The sequence below is a fragment of the Meleagris gallopavo genome, chromosome 2 (assembly GCF_000146605.3).
Source record: "Meleagris gallopavo isolate NT-WF06-2002-E0010 breed Aviagen turkey brand Nicholas breeding stock chromosome 2, Turkey_5.1, whole genome shotgun sequence".
Classification (NCBI taxonomy): Eukaryota; Metazoa; Chordata; class Aves; order Galliformes; family Phasianidae; genus Meleagris; species Meleagris gallopavo.
In genome coordinates this window covers 31,502,594-31,521,192 of record NC_015012.2, presented here as the reverse complement: position 1 = coordinate 31,521,192, position 18,599 = coordinate 31,502,594, and the positions used below count along the sequence as shown (strand labels likewise).

The 18,599-nt window shown below is 35.0% G+C and overlaps 1 protein-coding gene across 1 annotated transcript; it reads left to right on the top strand.

The window, feature by feature from the left end:
- The first annotated feature begins 3,192 nt into the window (after positions 1-3,192).
- LOC104909631 (baculoviral IAP repeat-containing protein 6-like) lies at positions 3,193-17,404 on the top strand. The gene is made up of 8 exons (XM_010706877.3): positions 3,193-3,346; positions 5,657-5,824; positions 7,063-7,234; positions 8,127-8,325; positions 9,866-10,166; positions 12,755-12,972; positions 15,139-15,303; positions 17,168-17,404. The coding sequence occupies exons 2-8, from the start codon at positions 5,728-5,730 to the stop codon at positions 17,387-17,389; spliced, it is 1,374 nt and encodes a 457-aa protein (XP_010705179.1). The 5' UTR covers positions 3,193-3,346; positions 5,657-5,727; the 3' UTR covers positions 17,390-17,404.
- Positions 17,405-18,599: the final 1,195 nt, after the last annotated feature.

The window sequence follows — 18,599 nt, the reverse complement described above, 5'->3', positions numbered from 1 at the left end:
TTTTTTTGGATACATGTACATCTGCAGTGTTCCTAGATACTTGTTAGATGTGACACAGAGGTTTAAATTATAATCTTTTGAATATACCTTGCATGTTCCGTTTAAAATGCACTTTGCTGGTTGTATGCTATTTTTTCCATTAAACTCCAATTAAGATACATTTCAGAGGGGAAGATGGGATTTTTGTTGTTTTTTTTTGTTGTTTTTTTTGAGTACTCATGTATTCTTAAATCTCTCAAGTCATACTGCAAATATTGATCTTCAGAATGCCCTTTCACTTAAATCCCAGTAATGTCACTTTAATATCCTGAAACTTAAACGGTTATCTCAATGGTGTTGCTATGAGAAGAGAGCTAATGATCCAATTTCTTTGAATACACATTTGTATACTATGCAGACACTTCAGTTTACTTACTACATGGAGATTGGAACACTTAATTTGCTTGTAGAGATTAATTTTCAAATTATAAGGCATGACTTTCAGTTATTTTTATGAAATGAAATATTTCATTACACTACTTGAATTTATGTGGAGAAATGAATCTATAGGGGGCTTTGTTGATTAGGCCTCCACAGGCCATGATATGAGATTCAGTACCTGAATGGGAGATGCCTTAACCTTAAAATGAATCTCACCTTGATATTCAATTAATACTTTAGAAAATAGACCTGCATATTTAAGACTATGGTTAATGATCTTTTTCAAAATGTAGAAATTGTCCTAAGGGTATTGTGTTCATGCCAGAACTCTCTAGGTGAAATCATCAAGTTGATTCACTTCAGGTAACAATAGAGCAAAATATGTTACCTTAAAAAATCAATATTAAGCATGCAGAATTCAAAGAAAAGAAACGGAGTGATGGAAGGGGGAACACCAGTAATTCCACTTTAATCTTAAGACGTTGCCAATAATAGCAAATCAAAGTAAAAAATGATCACAGTAGTTACGATTTTGCCATATTGCAGATGTACACTGTGAGGGGCTTGCATACGTACCTGGTTGGGTATGTAATCCTTATACATATGCATTAACTTTTTTTGACTGTGGGATCAAATATAATTTCTTAAGCAGTTCTTTGTAGAGTTCAGAAGAACTGTTGCCTTTTAATATCTAGTTAAAATCTATGCATTTACTTAATTAATAAGTGCATTTGGACAATAAATATGTTATCTAATGAGGTGATAGAAGTACTTTAGTAGTGCTTGATAAAAACAGCATATGCTTTGGAATGTTAATTAAAAACAGTGAAGCCTAGAAAAATGCTTGAAGTTTATTTACCATGGAATAATATGCTGTTCTGCATAGAAGTCTTTATTAACTTAGTGTTCAGACATGATCATGTGTGGAATGTTTGACCAAGAGCTTCCAAGTTCCTTCTGCTGTTTATGGTCAGAAATACTTTAATGTGAGAAACAGTTGATGCGCATGAGGTGAAGATCAGTTGTTGAGACGTGACATAACCTATACTGATCAGCTGCCTCGGTGGTGTATTGTGCTCAGCTTGATAGCCACTGCTAATAGGGTCTTGGGAGGAGAACGTGCTGATGTGATGTACAATAATGCACATAATGAAATGGATCAAATGCTGAGTTTGTAGTGCATCATAACTTCGCTTTATGCTACAGAACTGTTTCATTTTAAATTGAAAGAATCAGTTCTGGAAAGTTCATGTTCTTTTACGCTTCCCTCCTGTATCTGTTGTGATTTTTCTGATGATATTAAAAGCTGTGTGATTCCTGTGTATCTTTCCATGAAGTTCATGGTTAGGATAGTGAAGACAACTTATGTACAAGGAAAGAACTGTATGTTTAGGGTGAAAGGAGGGGAGAGATGGGATGGATTGGTAGTGGGAAAAGGAAAAACAGGCTGCTACCACTGCAACAGTAGGAAGTTTTGAAGATCCTGTTTTGAAGACTAGTCCATAGACTAACTTCTTTTTTCTTTCTTAGCTATTCTTTAAAGGTCTTCTGTTACATTAAGATCTCACATTGATCATTTCATACTTTCTGTATATAAAAATAAAAATAAGAGTGTTGATCTAATATTTTTTCTCACTGCCTTAAAAAAGAAAAAAAACAGGAAGTATGGTGTAAGAGCATTGCTAAATTTGCTGCTCACATCCCTTCACCAGTGGAAGAAAGTATGCAGTGTCATGGCAGACGGAATAGTCTAGAATGAGTATCAGTTGTTCTGTATTCCATCCACCCTAGTTTTAATTTGCTGGTCAAGACAGGTCAGAAAGACTGAATGACAAATGCAGATATTATCTGAGTAATAAAAATATGTTGTCTTAAGCATCTTCAGTAGTTTTATTAATGAAGTTTACATTGTCCACCAATAAATGGGCATTCAGTCAATGAGACCAAACTAGTGTTTAGTATATAAATAATACTGATGAGGATATTAAAATATTAATGAGGATATCCACACCAAGTCTGAAATATGTATCTATAAAAAAAAATACACATAGGTATGTACATAAAGAGATGTAAATATATATTAGGTCCTGAGTAACAGCATTTTCACACTATGTATCTTCTCCAAGAAAACTGGAGAATGATTTAAAAATTTTGATGCCAGTGGTTTACAAGGTGTAAAATAATCCATTGAAATGAACAGTAAATGATTTTTTAAGCTGCTTGTTAATATGTTTGATCTACACTAATGATCAAACCGAAATTATTGTACTGCAGTAACTAAGTATTCACTAAAGCAAATGCACAAGTTTTGGATGTGTTCTTTTTGCATCTTGTAATTTCAGCAGATCTGAAACTGCTATCTATATGCTTAGCCTTAAATACAACAATATAAGTAAGTCTGTAGATATCCTTTAAAAATAAATAAATACATTTCTTTTTTTCCTTAGGTTTGATTTGATTCTCTTTTGTTTGCTTGTCTTGTCTTTTTCTAATCTCATTTTTTTTTATTTGTTGCAGTTGTGTTTTAACATAAGTACACTTGACTTATCGTGTAACAGATTTAGATTGTAACAGTTTTAAATTGTTAAAGGGCAGATTTGCAGGGAGGGGAGATTGCACTTGTAATACGTAAATTCTTAAATACTTAAAAGAATATTGTTGCCTGGAATGGAAATCTAAGCCACAGAGATAGTTCAAATATAGTTGTGTTAACAGATTAGAAACTGGCAACAAAATCAGTGTGTTATATTAAAATGCCATTCTCTCCTGTTTTGATGTTTTTTTCCCTGTACAGATACACCCAGTATCACAGCTAAGCTAATTAATGAACAAAAGGAAGATAAAGAAAAGAAGAACTATGAAGAAAAAGAAAAAGTTAAGGCAGAAAATGGGTTCCAGGACAATTATAGTGTTGTTGTTGCTTCTGGTATGTTTTTGTTCATCTTCTGAAAAATTATCTTTCAGATATTAAAGGGGTGGGGGAGAGAAATCAAATCTGCAGTTATTCATTTAATTATTAACAATCTTTAGACAGAATTGTAATGCCCAGTTAATCTGACTGGCTGCTAAGCAGCAAAGATCAGATCCAGATTGAACTACTGTCTCTACTGATTTATCTACTGATAGACTCTGGCAAATTGTACCTAAAGTTGGCTCTTTGTGGGTGCTGTGGCTAGTGTGTTGTAGATGCACACTCAGAGTTTAGATTATATGCTAAGATATTAGTATTTGCCTGCTGTTATTATAGGTTGAGTATTAATTCCTCTGCCTTTTTGCAGTGGCTAGTGTATCAGAGTTTAATCACCTACTTCTACATTATCTTTTGGAAATGAAAGTATTCCTGTATTTCACATATTTAAAACTGTCAGAATAAAACCAGATTATCCCACTTGCAAACCACAAATGAAGGGTATTGTTCCATTGCTACAGAGGCTATAGATTGAGTAAGGTAATCTTGCAGTGGTACAACATTACAGTTCAGGTGAAGGCTGGAGAGATCATTAGTCGTTCTTTTTGGGGTTCTAGTGTGTGAGGGGTTATTGAACTACCCTTTTCTTATCTAGGTTTCTGTCCTCATTGAGCATTCTCAATTTCATTTACACTTCATGAAGCATGAAGAAGAGGCTGATTTTTCTTTGACTTCTGGCACCAGTGTTTCTTAAGCTTTTAATTACAAGATTTTAGATACAGTAATAATTCTAAATTCAGCTGTTCAGTAGGGCAGCAGTTTCATGGATCTTAGTATATATTTAAAACAGTACAGCTTATCGTTAATTATAACTTTTTTTTTTGGAGAGGTTTTTGCAGTAGGCGCCACTTAGGCAGGATACGATCTAAAACATAAGACATTTAAGTGAAGGGTTAAAACATGAACAAAGGAACTAGGAAGAAAACAACATATTAGCACTGAAAATATGTCATAGTGTAGTTAGCTGTGTCTCATCCTACTTGCATCTCTGTTTGTGCTGCTTCATGTAATCAATTTCCTGTTCTAAAAGAAAGATTTAAGTTCTTGCTTGTCTTTCTTCCATTTAAGTAAAACAGCTTAAATGTAGATTTAATTTACATTTGTTTTTAACTGCCTTCTGATGGAGTCTTTTCTTTTGTCTATATCTTGTTATATTCTTTTTTTTTTTTTTTTTTTGGACATTTTTTTTTGTTTCCTCATACTCATGCAGTCACTGTTTTACCCGTTCCCTATTGGTAAAATTTTTAGAGGAGATGTTATTTGGAACCTGATCTTCTTGAGAGAGACTATGTTAGTAGACTGAAATTAGCTGAGTATTTTAGCTTATCCTACTAAGAAGGTGAAGTTGTAGCATATTATAACGTTTCAGGTCAGGATAATGTTAGTTTTACAGCTGCTCTTGGCTGATTATGATGCAGTAGTTATATTCCTATATTCCATTTATTCCTGTTTAGATCTGTTCACTTCTGCACCTCTGTCCTTCTATACAATTGGCAGAACATGTTATTAATCCAGTTTCAGTAGCATCATTGACTGTCTCAAAATGTGGCAGTGTTGATACAGAAGCTTAGTAAGCTTTCATGTACCTATTAAGCCCTTTAATTTTCATGTAGTTCTTAGCAAGGTTCTGACCAAGGCAGTTTTAAAAGAACATTTAAAGGTGCTTTTCATCACTTGTTCTAATGTCAGTACTGTAGCTGAAGTCACTTGGTAAGTCAGATGTTTATCTATGGACTATGGATTGAAATATCTGTCGCTGTAGAAATTTTTTGCCTTACTTGATTTTAGTTTGAAAAAACAACCTCAAAAAGATTTACTATAGGTCCCTGTCATGTTATCAAGCGCAACAGGGAAAGAGGAGCCTTTTCTTCCCCTTTCAGGGAGAAAGAAAGAAAAACCATATTATTATGTCATCATATGGAATACTGATAAAACTAGGACAGTCCCACTGATTGACAGGCTCTTTAACTGTGTTTAAGAGAAGAATCAAAGTAGTAATTTACCATACAGCTTGTTTAATACTTGGCACTTAGAAGGATGCACAACTGTGAAAAATACTGGGATTGAATTCAAATGTATTTTATATGTGAATGCTGTTCTGATATTTGTTAGTTGTGTTTTCCAGTATGACTTTTTTTGCAACAGTTGAAAGAATTGGCTTAGCTATCTGAAATTATTAAATATAACCAGCTATCTGGCTGCAACTTAGCTATCTGAAATTATTAAATATATACTATAATAATTTTATTATTATTATCTCTGTACTAGGTTTGAAATCTCAGTCAAAAAGAGCTGTTTCATCTACCCCTCCACGTCCACCCTCAAGACGAGGAAGAGTAATGGCAGATAAAGTAGGTACCTCTTCCTCAGGAGCAGAATCTTCCAGCAAGACTATTAGCGTTCCAGTTTTCCATCTCTACCATAAACTTCTACCAGGTAACTTTAATAACTGTCTTTAAGCTTAAAAAAAAAAATGATCTTTTTCAGTAGCTGTTATTTCTTTAGAAAGACAATACAGTGATGACATACTTCTTTGTCTGTTTATTCACTCAATAAGTAGAGCACTTTGGGGCTGAAGACCGCTTTCAGGTGGAACTGAAGCCTCGTAGTATCTTTGTAACTTGACCAAAAAAGAAAAAGGAAGCAACTAATGGAATTAAGAAATATCAGATCTCTAATCAAAGATATTTTTGCCCTTGATACTTTCTTCAGTATATAGCTGTTAAAAATTTGACTGTCCTCTAATTGTGCTACAGACCATTCTGTATTTGTGTAATTGTCTCATTGATCACACTTCTCATGCAATTAACAGTTGTCATACACGTACACAAGTGCAGAATCAGTGATGAAAAATGGTGGAAGACTTGCTTCACTTACACAATGGCAAGACATAATTAGCATTCATTTCATTAGACACCATCCTCCGTTGATGAGATGGATTGCCACGGAAAATCTTATCAGGACTTGTGTTAATTGGCCAAGTACTGTCAAAATGAAATTAGTATGCTAAGTATATTAAACAGTCTAATTCTAAAACATTTCCCTTTACGTCAAAGTCTAATAATTACCAGGAAAATTTGTTCTGCCTTAAGAGTAACTTGTAATTTCAAGGAATAACGTATTCTTCCTAAGCACAGTGGCTGAAGTCCAGATATGAGTGATCAATTTGGGCTGTAGTTGCATGCGCATTTCATTTCTACACTGCTGCTGAGAAAATTACTCCCTGCACTGCCATTCACTTTTTCTTGAGTTGTTGTGTCTTGAAATTGGTGTACTGAGGTGGGCCTGGGATTTGTAGCACTGAAAAGGAACCGCAGGTTAGTTTATATTACAGTTTCTTCCACTTCAGCCTTTTTATCTTACTGTCATATTCTTTTATGCCACCACAATTTAATCAATTGGATTTAATAGTAGAGGGCGAGGCAGTACCCTTAATTGGGGTACATCAAATTACAACCTTAGCCATTTGTTAAATAGTCAAGTACTTTGGGCTTTTGACACAGCTGCTGTGTGGGAATTCCCAAGGGAATATACACTGGAAGTAAGGCCTTGGTTTAGAGCCACTTAAGATTTAGTATACTTGGCTTCTGCAGCAGCAGAACAGTGCGTGGACATTTATATTATGATAATCCACTCATAACTTTTCACTCTGACTCAATGCCATTGTTGTTTAGGCCAGCCATTACCTGCTGAAATGACTCTTGCCCAGCTTCTGACTCTCCTGTATGACCGTAAACTCCCTCAAGGATACCGATCAATAGATTTGACAGTTAAGCTTGGATCCAAAGTAATCTCAGATCCAAGCTTATCGAAAACAGACTCATTTAAACGTCTTCATACAGAAAAGGTGAGTTTTGTGGGTTTTTTTCCTTTTTATAACGCTTCGTAATGCCAGCTCTCAGTAGTGTGTGTTTGGGCTAATAGCCAGGGCAGATTAAGTAATGCAGGAGCACTTACAGACACCTGTGAAAAATGTTATTGCAGTAGCCTGAGTACTTAACATGCTTCATGGAAAATGGGAATTATTATTAAGCCCATCTGAGCATGTTTCATAACTCCAGCTTTTAAGAACATTCTTTTTAAAATCACCTAATATAGTCTGTTTCTTTTTAGAGATTTTTCTAATTGGTTGCTATGTTCTAGCTACAATGAAGGGGGAAAAAAAGAGGGAAATTGTTCATTTAAGGAAGGAGTTAAGAGGAATGGGACCTTGAAATTTAGCCAAGGTGATCTGATCACCAACCTGCCTGCACAGCGTGGAACTACAAAGTTAATCATGCAGCTATTTTAGGACAGAGGCTTTTGTAAAAACTCACTAGATAGATCAATCTCTTTCTAAAAAAGACAAAACCTAAAGAAGAATCCGATTAATTTTCAGTAAAAAATGTGTATTTGAATAATTGTATGATGTATATTATAATAATTAACATATTAATCTGCACGAATTATCCATACTTATGACATGAGTTTGCTATAATTGCCAAAAGGTACTAACATGTTTATTTTCTTTTTATATTCTTGTACTCATTCACAGAATCATAGAATTGCTCAGGGTGGAAAAGACCTTAAAGATCATCGAGTCCAAACACAACCTAAATTAACCTTCATTTCAGTTCTTGACTCAGCTTTTACTGTAAAAGGAAATCCTATTTTTGATGTAGTTTTTTGTATGAGAAGGAGGAAAAAATAGACAGTATTGATGATGACCTATTAACTTGTTTAACCTTTATGTTTTTGTAGAACATACAGATTTACTGGGTCCTTGTCCCGAAGATGAAGCTATCAGTCCTGGGGATGAGTGCATGGATGCAGTGTTAGATGAATCACTTCTTGAAACTTGTCCCATTCAGTCTCCACTGCAAGTTTTTGCAGGGATGGGTGGATTGGCCCTAATTGCAGAAAGACTCCCTATGCTTTATCCTGATGTAATTCAGCAAGTGAGTGAAAAAATCAGTCTAGAAAAGCATGCTAACAATTTTTTGTTTGTTCAAGAACAGTATTTTCCCCGTACGGTAGCAAAGAGTTGCTGTTGTGCTATAAAGCCATGCTTACATATCATTTAATTATTCTCAGTGTGGTGAAATGCAATCTTCAGTGTGGACTATATAATTTTATTTTATATATTATAATTATAAATAACCTTATCTCAATTAATTTTATAATAATAGCACATGAATGTCGTAGTATACACGTTATTTATTTGTGTAGATCTCTGATTATAATAATTATGTGTAGAATTCCTGTGAATAGGCTTTTTGAAAATGTCAGCAGTTGCATTTGTGTGGAATTATTTCTTTGGCTGCTTTTCTTCGTACACAGGCCCTTCTTACGAAAAAAATAAAAAATAGTCCCAAAATTATTTAGTTGGTCGTGTTTCTTAGCATTGTGAATATCTGTTCCCTGTGAAATAGAGTTGATCGTGACTGAAGGGTGCTGCTGAGTACCTTGACTGCAAAACTATGGCAGGAGTGGGTAGCCTGTCGTGAGACCAGGGTGGTTAGTGTGAGTCATTTGTATATAGCAGTGCAATTCAGGAAGAACACATTCAGTACTGGCAGCACGTTACATGAAAGTATGGTTTTTCTGAAGATGTTTTAGAGAGATCGCATTAAGCCTGTAAAATGTCTCAAAGTTAAGGAAATGTGTTTGCATAGGTGATTACTGTATTTTTAAATACTGTGAAATAGCATGTAGTCTGCATTGATAAAGACAGACAGATCTGTGGAATTCTGCAACAGGTAAAAGCCAGCTTACGGCTATAAGAAATTTGATTTTTTTCCTTTCTTTGAAGTCTTCTGGAAGTCCTGAGTCCTGGGAAGTTATTTTCTTGAAACATTTTTTTCTTATTTGTGATACATTTAAATTTAAATACAGAATAAGAAATATATGATCTGTAAAAACAAAACAAGTACAGTAATGCTAAATAGAAGATTCATGATTAAGACTGTTGAATTCTTTAGACTTTGCTCTTTAATTTTACTCATATCTTGCCTTATTTTACTGATACTTGTCATTCTGCAAATGCAATGTTTTAATATGTACCTAGTTATTCTTTTAACGTGTAGATGGTTGGAGGCAATACAGCTAGTTGTAGTTTTGACTTCTAATTAGGAATTTGCCATTTTGAACAAATTCCGCAATGACTTCTTAGATTAATCTTTTACAGTTTAGTTTTTTTCAGTTTAGTTTTTTATTTAAATCAACTGATGTATGCCTATTTAATTTTAAGTAGGCTTACATCAGTTGATTTAAATGTTATAAAAGCTTGAAGCTTCTATGTTGTTCAATTTAGAAAGACATGAGTGTCTGTACTGGGTTCATATGACTCTGTGTTTTTGGTAGTCCCTTATCCATGCATCTGCTAATAGTAGTATATTTAATGTGAATTTTGAAGTCTTTCATATTAAGATTTCATGTCCTTTAGATCCTAATTGGCTGTATGGCTAACAGCTCTTTTAATTCTTGTTCTTGTCTAAGGTGAGCACTCCAGTTGTTACATCAACCACACAGGAAAAGCAGAAGGACAGTGATCAGTTTGAATGGGTTACCATTGAACAATCAGGAGAATTGGTGTATGAAGCACCAGAAACAATTGCTGCAGAACCTCCACCGATCAAGTCAACAGTTCAGACAATGTCTCCCATACCTGCACATTCTTTGGCTGCCTTTGGTTTATTCCTTCGTCTCCCGGGCTATGCTGAGGTGCTGCTAAAAGAACGGAAACATGCTCAGTGTCTGTTGAGATTGGTGTTGGGAGTTACAGATGATGGTGAAGGAAGTATGTGCTGCAATTATTATGTTTCTTTGTAGACCACGGCTAGATCATTTTACTTAAAATTATTTTTACTGTAATACTTGTAGCAGGAAGTTAGAAATGGTCTGTGCAATTTGTAAAGAACTGTATTGCTAGCACCTGTCATAATCTCATCTCTGAATATGAAATTCTTCCTCATGAAGTTTTGTGACAATCATCAGTATTCGTATGTTTACATCTGGATGCTAGAGTAATTGTAAAATAACTACTGATAGAACTTAGAAATGACATTGTTAAAATGCCAGTGCACTTGGACAGAACTGTCTTGGGTAGTAGGATTGCTCAACATTTACTCATTGGGTAAATGTTGGGTATTCCTGCAGCCAAATGCAAAGTAGCATAGAAAGAAGCAAAGCTAAAGCAGATGTAGGATAAACTCTTGGAGACTGCATTAGAATAAGAGGCGATGATTTAAAGATTATAGCAACCAATTAGCTAAGAGTGAACTCTGTTGTAATGGTGTGAGTTCATAGGAATAAAGGGACTGTTCTTAAACAAATGAACAAATGAGCATACAAATTCTTTGTATTCAGTGTCTTTCCAACCTCAAATGCATGTAGATCTAGTATTGATTATTTCTCAATGTTTTTCAAAACAAAAGATGCCAGTACTTTCAGAGTTCTTTCATTATGCCTTTGCAAACAATGCTGTTTTTCCGTATGTTAACCAACTGCATTTAGTCTGTGTTCAGCAGTAAAAGTCTTGCTTACTGTCCTTTTTGTTTTATATTTCAATTCTTGTATATTTAGATACAGGACCGTAGTCAGGAATATACTGCTTAACAAACTGTTATGCAGTTTACTGGCTGCTTACTCCACCCTGATTTAAATAGTAGTTAGCTAGAAGACTGCATACTCTTACTCTGATTTTTGTTTTCTTGAGTTGATTTCAGTCCTTTGCTTTTGCAAACAATTATATATGCATTTTGTATAGAGAAAGAGGCCAACACAAAACTTCAGCTTTTTTGATTGCTTTTCTTTCTTTTTGAGTGCATCTACTACAGCTATTGGCATACAGTTTCAGAACACATTTTCCTGATAGATGGGAGCTATCTTTCATTTTCAGCCTAAAATTACTCATATCCAGTTTTGTGCCCAGTTATCATTGTACCTCCATTATTCTTTGTGAATAACTCTTCTTTCTCATGCACTTGATGACTAGAGTTGTATTCCTTTTTAGCCTATGGTTTTGCTGGACTAAATAGTCAGTTTCTCCATTCTCCTAGACAAAAGGGTGAATTCAGCTCTTTATCAAATACAGTATCAGTTATTTGCAGTAGTTTACACTAGTTCTCTGTATGAAGTATTAATGTTTTCCATTTCTTTTGTAATTACATCTTTTCATACACCTATAATCCTTCTCACAAAATATGGAGGTCTGCTCTTAAAAATCCAGGGTTTATAGGTTAAATATGGGTTGATTTGTCTGTGAAGGTAGATCTTGGGCACATGTTTAGATTTCTTTTTATCTTTTATCCATTGTTATTTGGGTACACCTTCTGTTGTGGAAAACTGTCAGGCTATTTTTATGTAGGAAGATCCAAGTCAAATGATGTTTTGCATCCTTCTTTTTCCTTTACAAAGAGTAGCAAATAGACACAAACTGGTGCATTTGTTTAGATATGTATACATACAAATACATAGCCATATTTGTAATGTACTTCATTAACTCTTCTGGATGATATGGCCGATAGACTCTTGAGGGAGAAAATAATATAAATGTCTTTAAAATGAGAAGGAAACTTCTGAACAAAGTTGGCTATTTAGAAATATTTTCAGTGTTTAAATATCTCTGTTATACTTTTACACTGTAGACACGTGAAATGCATTGTTAAATACACATGCACAAAAAATTGAGACAGTTCCCAAATATGTCTGTTGCATTTGGAGGTCATTCCATTATTTGTAATGTGGCTTTTAAAAGAAGTAATATTTGCTCGTAATATATAAGGGTTAAATTTTTTAGATAGATCTACAAAATGTTAGCATGCAGCTCATGTAATTAAAATTATGCAAGTATTTCACCACATATTTGACTTGAGTCACATCACAACTTGGATTGTGCAGTGGTTTAATTCATAATTTGGTCACGAATACAAAAAAACAAAAACACATCATGATAAATTACAGCTGCTTGTCAGCTGAGCTGCTGTTTGTTGACCATCTGTGTGCTTTAACTCATTCTGCTTGCAAGGTTTAGAAAGAAAGAATTAGTCTGAACCAGCTTCATTCTCTTTTATTTAGAAATATAACCTGCAGTGTAGTTTAATACAGAGAACACACATGATTATTAAGGAGTTATTTTTCTTCCTGGAAACGGTGAATCAAATATTCTAACTTTCGATTTTAATGAAGTCCATAATGGAAACAAAGAAATATTCTTCTGAAAAAATGTTGATAAGAGAAATTTAATATTAGACAGCTTACCATAGCTGAATGCTTAAGTCCTTAGTATATTTCTGTATTGCTGTGTTGTGCAAATCACTGCAAAGATTAACAGACAATACTGAACTACAGAAAGAAAACGTGATCTTTATTTTTTTTTTTATCCAGGTCATATCTTACAGTCTCCTTCAGCAAATGTGCTTCCAACCCTTCCCTTCCATGTGTTGCGCACTTTGTTCAGCACTACACCGTTGACCACCGATGATGGAGTACTGCTTAGACGAATGGCACTGGAAATTGGGGCTATACATCTTATCCTTGCTTGTCTGTCTGCTCTAAGCCACCATGCACCAAGGGTTCCCAATGCTAGTCCCAACCAGGCAGAGGTAAGTTTAGTAGCAGAATAATTGCAAAGTAACAGTTTTTGCTATAAAAACGAAAATAATCTCACTACTTTCATTAAAATTTAATTTCTACACAGTTGGCATTTGAATGAAGAAGAAAAATAGTTATAAAATACTTAAGTAATTTTACTTGCTTGTTGCATATAAACATAGTAATCATAAAATTTAACCAACAAAGAAGCCTTATCATGAAGCATTAAGGTGTAATCAGTTTCTTTCACAGGATCATTTTTTTCAGTATGTAAGAGGCACGATAATGGCGGGTTGTTCTTTCTTTATTAATTATCATGTGTTAGCATGACCTCATTACCTTATTTAGCATTCATCTTCTAAACTCTACTGACTGCAAATTATTTCCTCTTAAAAGCTTATAAATGTAAATGAGTTGTGAAAATTAATGAATTAATGGAGCAATCTTTAAATCTAATTTTTCTATACTTTTCAGGATCCCAAGTGGATCTCCAAAATAAAACTTTTTCAAGGTGCTTACTGTTAGACTACCCTATATTCAGAATGTGGATCAACTGATTTTTTTAGGATTATGAGGTGCCATTTCTGCGTAAGACTGCCTCAAAACATGCTTAAAATTAGTTAATGGCTTTCCCTTTTTTACAGTATGGCGGCAGGGACTTGTGTGGAAAAAGGTCTGGTGACTAAATATGACTAACAACTGCTAAATGTAGGGGTGTCCGTATTTTAGCAACTTCTGATACTGATTGGGGGGTTGAGTAAATAAGAGATAAAACTACAGAAGTATAGTTCACTTTATTGGCTAGTTAATTTTGAAGGGGATCTGAGATATTCTGCATCTAATTGAGTATCAGACTGGTGACACATTAATGTCTTAACATTATAGTACTTTTGAATAGAAAGTGCAGCCATTAATTCTGATCTCAGGTTGAGCTGTTCCATGACCCCTGAAACAGATTGTTTCACACAATTCATAGCTATCCAAGTGATAGATGGAAACTTGAAATAAGAGATCCACCAGACCTTCACCAAAGCTTGTATTTCCGAGGCAAGGCTTTCCCCTTTAATTTTTCATGAAATCCTCCTGAGTGTTCATGTGTGCCAGTGTCTTCATGACAATAATCACACAGCTGTTTCATCACCTCACCTCCAGCACTGGGTGCAGTTTGGGTTCCACAACATGAAAAGGACATAAACCTAATAGAGAACATCCAAAGGAGGGCTACAAAGATCCTGAAGAGTTTGGACAGTTAAGTGTGTGAGGGGTGGCAGAGGCCCCTATGTGTGTTCAGCCCAGAGCAGAGAAGCTGAGGGGAGGCCCGATGGCGGCTGCAGCTCCTCACAGGGAGCGGAGGGGCAGCACTGAGCTCTGCTCTGTGTGACAGTGACAGGGCCCGAGGGAACGGCATGGAGCTGTCAGGGGGCAGGTGGAATTTTTTCCACATCCATTTCATCAAAGATCTGAAAAAATTGCCTTAAGTATTTAAATAGTTTCATAAGGACTAGGAAATTTAACAAAAGGCATGTTATTAAAATGCAGTTATGCAGACCATTGGAATAAGCTGTAAGGTTCCTCTGGAAAAATACAAGCTATCTCAGAACACTGAAGGACAAGGCATTTCTTCCTTGCTATCTGGAGAGGAAATATATATTTCAGTGATACAGGAATAATGTATCAGAGCTATACGCATAACTTGTATCACTTCCCATTTTGGCACATTTATTCAAAAACAGCGTATTCTTGAGCTTCTTAACATTTCAGTTGCTTACTTTTGATGAAATTCCTTCCTTCTATCCCTTCTTCTGATTGTTATTCACCTTGACTAGGACTTAAATAGTAATAATTTCAGAGATTTATTGTTTAGCATGATATTGATTAAGTAACATTTTAATGTCTTTCATCATTTAAACAGTAACAGTATTTAAATAAGAACAAAAATGGACTTGCAGTTTTAGTTAAACCAAAGAATCACTTCCAGCAATTTAGTGCTGACCTGTATTGGAATTTTGTGGCAGGAGAATTCCTATTCACAGCTTTTGAGTTCACCTGGATCTTAATATCTTGATTATATTAATGAACTGAGATTACATTATTTTGCAGAATAAAGGCTTTTTAGATAATTCATTGGTAAGGTAAAAATTATGAAACTGTTATGACTTTTTTTCCCTGTAATTTAGCCACAGGTATCAAGTACACACAACAGTGCTTCAACAGAAGAACAGCAGTTGTACTGGGCTAAGGGTACAGGCTTTGGAACGGGCTCCACAGCTTCAGGATGGGATGTTGAGCAAGCTTTGACTAAACAAAGGCTAGAAGAAGAGCATGTGACCTGCCTTCTACAGGTGTGTAATGATGAAATTTTGATCAATCACTAGTGATTGAAACATTAGGGCCTAGGGAACAAAAATAGAATTTGTAATTTAGTCTGACAGTACAGTAATTATGGTATTTTGGGCAAAAAGAAAACCAAAACAAAACAGCTTATAACTGTGTGTATGACACTGTACATGAAAAATTAAATATATTTTGAGTGTGGTAGTTTTCAAGCTTCACTAGGCTACTGCATAAAAGGGACACAGGGGGTAAGCTTAGATGACAGTTCTGAATAGACTGTGAACCAAGATGTTTTCTGGTATATTTCCCTGGAGCTGTCATACATCTCTGTGGCATTCAGTCAAAAGTAAAGACTGTCCATCAAGGAAAAGGGATAAGAAAGTAGACTTTTTTTATGCAAAAGTCATGTAACCTATTCATTTCTCACTGTTTTTTTCTCTGCTTTAAGAAAGTGTCCAAAGCTGTTAGTAAAGTGTCCATGAATGTATTGTACACCAGCAAAACAAAATCTCACTCAGACATACTGATTATGACATCTTGATTGTGTCTCTTAAATAGCAATATTAAATCAACAATGAGATCTAGATCTCAATAATACCAATGCCTTTCAAATACCTTATATTAAGGGCAAGATAGTCCCATTCAGTTAGGCCTTTTAAGTCCAATTGTGAAATGCAGCCACCTCCAGTTATCTTAGAGCAGTGTAAAATGAGAAACATTCTAGTCATCAAAAATTTCATTCACAGAACTGTCAGCTCAAATGCGTTAACTAACATTACAGCTGGGTGAGAGTACAAATGAGGTCAAATTCTGAAATGTCCATGCCCTCACTGATGAAGATATCAATTTGATGTAATCAGTTATTTCTGTCACTGTAGATTATAAGGCACAAGTATCACATCCTCTTACAGAAGCAAAACAAATCTGAAACAATTCTCCAAAGTGCAAAAGAGTTCAAAGCACCTGAATGACTCTTGGCAAGGCTTCCAGGCAGTATTCTGTGTTATGCCATGCAGAGGTTTAGTTATAACTGTCAAAAGTCATGAGGAAGGGAGACATTTGCTTTGAGCAGTCAGCAATTGGAGGAAGAAGTAAAAAAAAAAAAAAAACCCTTCAGCATTTTGCTAAAGATGTCAGTCAGTTTTACAATCAGTTCTCTGGAAGGATTGTTTTTGGAAAATTCTGTTATATGGAGTGCTGGTAAAATAAGATACTGCAGCAAGATACAGTGGGTAGTGGGGTTAGAGGGAAGAAGGAGAACAAAAGGTCTTCAGCATCCATTTAGGGCCTGTGAACACAGCAATGGCTGTAGTTGAGATGGCCCAGGGTGGCTTCCCACCTTTTCTGAGTGTAGGGTTGCTCCTTGCTTACTGAAGCACAAGCACACACGTGAGCGGTTGTTCAGGGTTACTGACATGCTCATCACAAGCTTTCTCATCTGCAACTGGAAGTTCCATCCAAAAATAGATCACAAATAGCTTTTAAAACATTTGCATTAAAAATAATAATAATTTTTAGCTATTGGTTGTTCTAAAGGGAATGGGATTGATCAGCAGCACATCTCAGAGGTGAGCTTGCAGTCTCCTCTTTTGAGTAACTCTAGCAGTCTTATCTATATTTACATTAGTTGATTTCTTGAAATCATTCAGAATTAAAATAGTTATTTAATTTTATCATTTGCCAAAATTGTGATCATAATCTAGGAACTGAATAAAATTCCTTCTGAGACGTCTTTGGGATTGCTGAAATAAACATAAGTAATGAATTAACAAAGTACTTTGCAAAGTATTATGGGATATTTCTTAAGGAGGAAAACAAAGTTCTTTTGCCTAAAATGAATTGGTTTTGGTTAAATACTTTTCTGCATTTCAGGTTCTTGCCAGTTACATAAATCCTGCAGGGAGTACATCGAATGGAGACACTCAGACTAGCCATGAGGGTAGAGGACAGAACAGCAGCGCTTTGCCATCCGTTCTCCTGGAGCTACTCAGTCAGTCTTGCCTCATTCCAGCAATGTCATCATACCTCCGCAATGATTCAGGTAATGTGCCATTCTTTCCTTCTAGAACCAAGGTACTTAACTCTGTCAAATAAGCAGAATAAGGAAACAGTGCTGTATCTATCAACAGCAGCTTGTTCTGACTAGCTTCAATATGTTTGCTGTTTTAGAACTGTACTAATGAATGTTTATTCACTTCAGCCTTAGAAAACTAAATAACAGCGTTCACCGAAATACTCTTTTGTTCGTAGTGCTTAAACTTAATTGCTTTAGAGTCTTTAAATTTGAAATTCGGTTCTTAAGCTGTTGAAATTAATGTGAATATCATATTTCCATCTGAAAAATTCTACTGATTGCATAAAAGATCCATGGAGAAAGAGTACTTTATAGAAGACCAGGAATCTTTCTGTGAAGAAAATGGTTAATTTTCTAAGAAAATTGAACAAGTATATGCCTGAAGTAGGTACGTGTTGCAACTACTAAGTTCTAGAGCTGTTCTGTGTTTACTTTGAGCAGAGCTTTTACTCTTGCATTTAGGAAATGCAAAAGCCAGCCTGTTCAGTAAATTGCAACATTTTTTTAAAAAAAATGGAACAATGAAATCATCAGAGTTGCTTTTTTAAGAAAAAACAAATGAGTTATGTGTTGCTGCAATTCTATGGAAAGATATTTTGATAGTTTTCATTCAGTATGTTAAATCTTACTATAGAAAACACTTCAGTTATCCAAGAAAGTGAACTAAGCAAATACCTGCATGGAAACAATGGTAAAAACATCAGATTGGGTTTGTGACCTATGTTCAGTCTCACTAGATGATAGGTGTTAGTATAAAGTTATTGGTAGATGTGGTTTTCAGATAAATTTTACCCTTAAGCTTTGGAACATAGACTTTGCCTTAGGCTGGATTTTCATTCAGATGCTTTGTAAAGATGGATTTAATCTGTAAATAGCAGAATACATTGTTCCAAATCTAAATGATTTGGTTTGGGGCCTGATTTGCCTTGTTGAAGTAACTGATAAATATGTTATTACATTACTGTAGCTCTTTTGGATGCCAGTTGTATTATGTAGTGATGTGAATTTCTTCAGTGTCATAGCTGCTTGGTGAATTGCATGATACATTTTGTCTCCAGAGTTTAAAGAGAAATCATCTGTGTCTTAAGTGTCTACAAAACTACCCAGAACTAAAACAAAAACGTGGCTCTTTCAGTCTGTGGTAGCTAGGCATTACATAATCTTATATGATGGAAGAAAAGTAGTTCAACAAGTCTACTGGGGCCTTACAATAAAAAATAAAAATACAAA

Coding starts and splice junctions, on each gene's coding strand:
- LOC104909631 (XM_010706877.3), top strand. CDS start 5,728: ATGGCAGATAAAGTAGGTACCTCTTCCTCAGGAGCAGAATCTTCCAGC. Junction 5,825..7,062: donor CTACCATAAACTTCTACCAG/GTAACTTTAATA, acceptor ATTGTTGTTTAG/GCCAGCCATTACCTGCTGAA. Junction 7,235..8,126: donor AAACGTCTTCATACAGAAAA/GGTGAGTTTTGT, acceptor TTATGTTTTTGT/AGAACATACAGATTTACTGG.